The 6,744-nt window shown below is 34.3% G+C and overlaps 1 protein-coding gene across 2 annotated transcripts; it reads left to right on the plus strand.

The window, feature by feature from the left end:
* The first annotated feature begins 513 nt into the window (after window positions 1-513).
* LOC113708084 (protein RGF1 INDUCIBLE TRANSCRIPTION FACTOR 1) lies at window positions 514-4,150 on the plus strand. 2 transcript variants are annotated; one of them, XM_027230549.2, is made up of 4 exons: window positions 518-1,150; window positions 2,604-2,678; window positions 2,896-3,039; window positions 3,498-4,150. In XM_027230549.2, the coding sequence occupies exons 1-4, from the start codon at window positions 932-934 to the stop codon at window positions 3,837-3,839; spliced, it is 780 nt and encodes a 259-aa protein (XP_027086350.1). In that variant the 5' UTR covers window positions 518-931; the 3' UTR covers window positions 3,840-4,150. The 2 variants fall into 2 exon arrangements, with proteins under 2 accessions (XP_027086351.1, XP_027086350.1); XM_027230550.2 differs by lacking the exon at window positions 2,604-2,678 and having other exon boundaries at window positions 514-1,150.
* The last annotated feature ends 2,594 nt before the right edge of the window (window positions 4,151-6,744 follow it).

A 6,744-nucleotide genomic window follows, 5' to 3' on the forward strand; every position in this document is an offset into this window, starting at 1 on the left:
GCCTAATCATAAATCACAAAGATTTCTCTAATGTACAATTTGAACTATTAATGTTATCATAACCACTATCATTCCAATTAAAAAAAAATGTTCAAGAATCACACATTACACAAAAACATTAGTGTGTTTGGATAGCAAATTATTTACACAAATTTATTTGTTTGCAGCATAAACACATTTTATAATTATATTTTATTTTACATGCATCACATAAAAAAAATCTTGCAATATTTTTTTTTTCAAAAAAAGTTATCCCAAATAATCTTCGATCAACATAATCCAACAAATTCCAATGTATTGTTACAAGGTTAAATTAGTCAGAAAAAAATTGTAGTGCTCCAACAAAATTATTAAAGCCAAAAAAAAAAGAAGCTTGTGAGGTGCCCATAGTAACAAACAGCAAGAATGAGGTGGTGAAATTGCAGAGAATACGTACAGAAATACACACAATATTGTGTGGGAATAGGTGGGCTGTATTCCCGCCCAACATCACCCCCAACGTCGCCACTCCACTCCATTACTCGCCCCTCACCACACCCAATCGTCCTGTCCTTCCCTTTGTCCTTACACATTCTCTCTCTTTCCTCCATTTGTTGTTTTCTTTTTTTTTTTTTTGATAATTTTTTTTATTGTACTATACTATAATTTTTTTTTCTTTTTCCTTCTCACTATATATACCGGAGGACTCGAGTCCAGCCATTTGTGCCATAGGGTTGTAACACTTGTAAGCTGCCTACTAGTACTGCTACAACCACATAGCTAGGAGGAGCCCTTTTCCCCATATAACATAGTGGCAACAACTATTACACTACTAGACTAGAAGAAGATTTGTATGAAAAGATTTTGTTTACTGAGAATCTGAAGGAAAATTAGCAGGAAAATTTTTTTTTTTTTTTGTTTTTGGTTCGGTCCGGTTGTTGGGGAAATTGGGATGATGGGAGGAGGAGGATATAGTAGTAGGAGCAGTGATGGTGGGGAGGTGGTGATGAAACCTGCATGGCTAGAAGGGCTCATGGCTGAGACATTCTTTGCTGCTTGTGGGGTCCACGAGAATCGAAGGAAGAATGAGAAGAACATCTTCTGCTTAGATTGTTGTCAAAGCTTTTGCGCTCACTGTCTTCCTTCTCATCATTCTCATCACTTCCTTCAGGTAATTATAATTAATGAATTAATCACTCTTTGAAAATCTTTTTTTCTGTGTGTGTGTGTGTTGAGGCCTATCATCTCATCAGTGTATATGTAAAAGTTTTGGTTTTGGTCAATTTAGGCAAATTTTGTTGCTTAATGAATGCGTTCAAGCTTAGAACTCAACCAAACAAATGTCTTTCTGAGGTAGCTAATTTTCCATGTCATTGTTTTCTGCACTCTGGAAAATTCCTGGGACTGTTTTGATTCTTCTTTGAGTTCTTTCTTGAAAGAAGAAATGGTTTAATTCCAAGGTTTTTCTTCTCTGAACTTCCATGCTTAGCTCAACTTCTTGTTACTCTGTTGTTCTGTATTAAGGGATATGAAATCCAACCCGAATAATCCTTTTTTGTAGAGCTAGTTCCCTATACCTTCGAGGTTTTGAGATGGGTTCTCTGAATTACGTTCAAATTCTTCAAAATCTTTGAGAATTTCCAAAGTTCGTAGCAAGCCTTCCTTTTTTCTTCTTCTTTTCTGCCTTACAGGGTTGGGATTCTGCCCTGTGGCAATTCAATTTTCCCTCATGATTGTCTGTGGGGGTCTTGGATTTTAGTATTTCTTGAAATTTCTAGCTTCCAAAAAATTGTTTTCTCTACTAGCTAGATTCTTAAGCCAGATGAAAATCTGCTGGAGAGTGCAACTTTTGCATAAAATTCAGCTGATGAGTTCTTGATAAAAATTCAGGCAATTTCTTCGGCTTCAGCCAAAATTTTACCAGCAAACTCAGATGAAGGCTTTTAATGGATAGAACATGTTTCAGCTGGATAGTACAAGTTTGAATAGCTAACATTTTCTAAAAGAGTGAGTGTTTAAACTCATACTTTGAATCTTCTGATGTGGTTTGTTGCCCTTTTTTAGAAGATATCCTTTTTTCATCAATTTTCCCTGCAAAGGTTCCTTAGCTGTTGCTTTCAAGGACAGTTTGACCCAATCGCCAATAATCAATGTTAGTCTATTTTGTCTTCTTTTATCAAGTACCCTTTCCACGGTTCTCTCAAATATCGGGTTCATTAAATCCTACTACTATATTAATTCTTCTTGGATGGAAAGTTGGTCGCCTCACTATTCTTTCTTTTGTTTTTGGTTAGCTTCCTACTGTTACTACCATTCTTCTCTTTTTGTTTTCTTGGTTAGGTTGTTGCCTCTTCACTAGTCACCTCATGAATTTTCAAGTGCCATAATTTTCACGTGTCACCTTCAAAACTTACTATAATTTACCCAATTAAACAAAGTTTAAACTAGTAAAACTTACTATAAGATCTTTGTCTTTGAATTGTGTAGAGAGGTGAGGTTTTTTAGGTGAAATTTCATATATGGTCTTACTTTTTTGTAAAAGACATTTTGGAGATTGAATTGGTTGCTTGGTAGAAAACGATAAAAACAGGACAAATGGGAGTACTCATTACCTCACGTGGCAGGTGAGACGATATGTCTACCAAAATGTTGTTAGATTGGACGACCTCGAGAAGTTCATACACTGTTCTTTCATCCAGGTAAATAAAGGGTTCTTAGCATTGTCCTTATTTATTGGTGAACCATATTGTGTATTTACTGCTCAATAAAAGCAACAAGAAAGAACTGAACCTGAGAGAGCTAGCTGAATCTTAAAGATGGTTGTGGCAAATTATAGCATTGATTAAAGATGGTTGCAGAAATGTTAAGAGAGCAGCTAATAATAATGTAATGTAATGTTATTTGTTTCTGTGGCAGCCATACACTATAAACAGTGCCAAAGTTATATTCTTGAATAAGAGAGCAGCACAATCTAAGTCTGGCAAGACTTCTGGCAATGCTTGTTTCACCTGTGACAGAATTCTTCAGGAGCCATTTAACTTCTGTTCTCTTTCATGCAAGGTCCACCTTCGATTTCATCCCTTGTTATTATCTTGTATATAAGAGAGCTACTAGTATTTTCTTACTCACTTACACACACAATAAAACACACACACACACGCTCCTGTGACACACAGAAAGGCCACACACAACACAAGACAACTGGCAATTTCTGTTTTTTGTCAGGTTGCATGGTAGTATTCTTTTTGGACTTTGAAAATTGCAGCTGGGCATGGCCTAATTGTGTACTTTTAATATTTATATATATTTATGTACACAATTTAAATAAATCAAGCATTGATTTTTACCTCTGATCTTGTTCCTTTTTCCTGAATCATAATTCTCTCTCTCTCTCTTTTCCTGAATTATAATCCTCTGTCTCCTGGTGTAGAATAGTTGTAGCACAAACCAGGCCACCACCATCATCCATTTTTATTGATAGAAGAACTGAGGGTTAAAAAACTACTAACTTGCTGCAGGTTGATTACATGGTATATCATGGGGAGGATTTGTCAAGTATCCTATATAGGTCTGAGGAGTCTGATTTTGCTGTGTCTCAGTTTGAGAGATTACACGTGGATGGCCCTGAACTTCTTGATGATGATGGTCAAATTACCCCAAACTCCATCTGGGAGTTGGAGGACCCTTTAGTATATAGAGGCTCAACATGCCCTTATACATCATCCATGGACAATTCAGGGATTTCAATGGAACCAGAAGTGGTGAAAAAGAAGAAAAAGGGCAGTGGATTTCTCCCTGGCATTGAGCTCTCCTTGAGTAACAGGAGAAAGGGTGCTCCTCATAGGTCTCCACTGTCTTGAAAATGATTTCTCAAAATAATTTACTTGAGTAGCAGCAGCAGCAGCATTATTGTATCAGCTATTGTAGTACCAAGCACTACTAGATTTGTGTCATTTATATTTGTATGAGTTGTAGTAGTTTGAATCTTTTTATCTTTTCATTTAACTCCCAGTGCTTTGGTGGATTGGAATTGACTGAATCTGGCGATTCCATTGCTAACCACAGGTGATGGTCAAGAGCCTGTATTCGGAAAATAAGCTGTTGACCATTGCCAGTTTTGTTTGTAGTACTTGCTGTAATGGAAATTGCCTTGGCATATGATTTTCTGTAACGTGTACATCTAACATTGTGGGACATTTATCCATCCACTATCGTTTTGCCTAGCTTAGCCTGAGGCATGCATGCCTTTCTCTGGTCTGTCTATAACTAATTAAAGATGCCGGACAAGGAAGAATTGTACGAGTTTCTTTTGGGAAAGAAGAAAAAATCATAAATGGTCAAGCTGCAGCAATTAATGGTGTGTGGACATTATCTTCCCAAAAAATAGGAGAGATGCAATGCAATTTGAACTCTGAACACTCAATCTTGACTCGACCCCGCAAATCTCTATGTTTTGAGCAGGTTCCTATACCGGTCTCGATAAAAATCTAAGCTGCAGAGTAAACGGTAAAAATTGTCCGTAAACTATTTAAAATGGTACAATTTGGTCATTGAACTTATTTTTTTTAACTAAAAAGGCCACTCGACTTCTTAAAATGAACATTTTGGATCATACCGTCCAATTTAGCTGGCAAACTAACGGGAAAAAAAGCACATTTGATTTGATCTGCTATTATAGGTTTTTAAGGACAAAAACATTCTAAAATGTTGATTGGCTGGGAATGACTCAAAAGGTCCGTTTGAAGAAAAAGTTCAGTAACAAGACTGCTATTTTAAATAGTTTGGTGACTATGTGCTCGCCATTTACTTTAAGTTGTATTGCAGATGTATAATTTAGCTTCATCGATCAACGCATACTTGAATAGGCCAGGTCTTGTAAATTTGATGAGAAAATACTTGTATTTTTGTGTAAAAAGCACAGCATTGTTTTGAAAGGCATTTTTTTTTTCATAAAATTTTTACGTTTTTCGTGAACACATTTTTTAATTATTTTTTACTTTATGTATATCAAATTACTATAGTATATTTTTTTACGATACATAAAATTTTTCTTCTTTAATCGGGCGTTAAAATTGCTAGATATAAACAAATTTCGTGACCCTATAAGCATAAAAATTCCTTCTTTTTCCATCCACTTTTCCAATATCAAAACTTCTTGGCCTGTGCTTCACCTTTTCTTTCTCTTTTTAGCACGCATAATTGGACTTTCTTGAAATGAAAGCTCACGGGAAAGTTAAATCTAGGTTGGCCCAGCCTTGGATCTCTATGACACACAATTTCAAGAGAAACTAAAATATCTACCACCATTTCTATTTTTTTGCTAATTCATTTGCACCCCTTGAGCACATTCATTTGTGGTCAACAACATGACATATGGCGCAGGTTAGCAGAGGAGGTTAAGTCATACGGCCGTCTGTACTCTGGTCGCCCGTACGACAATTTAATTGTCAACGGACAAAATCTTCAGATGAATTAAAATTATATATATATATATAGATTCTTGTCCTCCTTTTATAAAATTGGTAACATTTTCGAGATATTTTCTCATTTGTCCAACAATTTTCTGGAATTTCAAAATGGCAAACAATAATGCCACATCCCAATTTTTATCTTCATAGCAATTTTTGTTAAAATAACAAAATCATTGCTTTCTAGCATAAAATACATTAGGACTAGATGTGTCAAAATGGATGATTTGGATAAGCTAGTTTGGGTACATCATTATTGAGTAATTGAGTTAATTCTTCGTATCCATTTAATAAATGAGTCAAAATAAGTTATTTATTTATACTCATTTAATAAATGGATATGTGTATACCCTAATTATCCATTTATGACTCACTTAATTTTTTTTAATTTTTTATTTTTTTTGCATGTTGTTGTTATAAGAAATAATTAATGACATTTTATTGTTATTAGATTGGTATAATTATTTTTAAATAGACATAAATGAGTGAGTCGAGTCAACCCACCACTCATCAACTAAATGGGTTTAATTGGATACCCATTTAGACCCATTCAAAGTTCATTACATACCGTAAAAATTGAATTTAAATATATAATTATTTTTAAATAAGTATAAATAGGTAATTCAAGCCAACCCATTATACACCAACCAAATGAATTTAATTAGGTACTCATTTAGGTTCATTCAAAATTTATTACCCACACAAGTCCACTTATTAGTGGACGGGTTTGGGCAGGTCAATAAATTAGATTGTGATTGACACCTCTAATTAGGACTTGAGAAGGGCAAATTTGATGTTTTATACAAAAAATTGTTGTGAAAATAAGATCTGAATCGTAGCGTTAAAGCCAACTTTTCAAAATTCAGGAGGAGGTGTTATCAACAAAACTAAGTGGTTTAGCTTAAAACTTTCATGAAATAAGTATTTGTAATTTTAATTTATGCAAAAAAAAGTGGTATTATGAACATTAAAAACTTGTCCAGCTGGAAACACTTGATAAAAATCTATCCATTTAAGGCTTCCTAATATAATTTAGACTTTACACTAAACAATATATATTGAGTTTACAAAATTGCTTAATAGTTGCAAAATTCGAGTTTCCATCAAGCTATTATAATCTATGGTATGCATATTCAAAATTGCTCTAGCAAATTAAGAAAACAAAATTGCTGATAATGCACTACATATTTCAGGTTGCTATTATAGTACAAAATTGCTATTATAGTACTTGTGGTAGATGATTTTATATTGTTGTTTTCTGATCAGGCACTACATATTTCAGATTGTCTGACTAATG

The sequence above is a fragment of the Coffea arabica genome, chromosome 9c, assembly GCF_036785885.1.
Source record: "Coffea arabica cultivar ET-39 chromosome 9c, Coffea Arabica ET-39 HiFi, whole genome shotgun sequence".
NCBI lineage: Eukaryota > Viridiplantae > Streptophyta > Magnoliopsida > Gentianales > Rubiaceae > Coffea > Coffea arabica.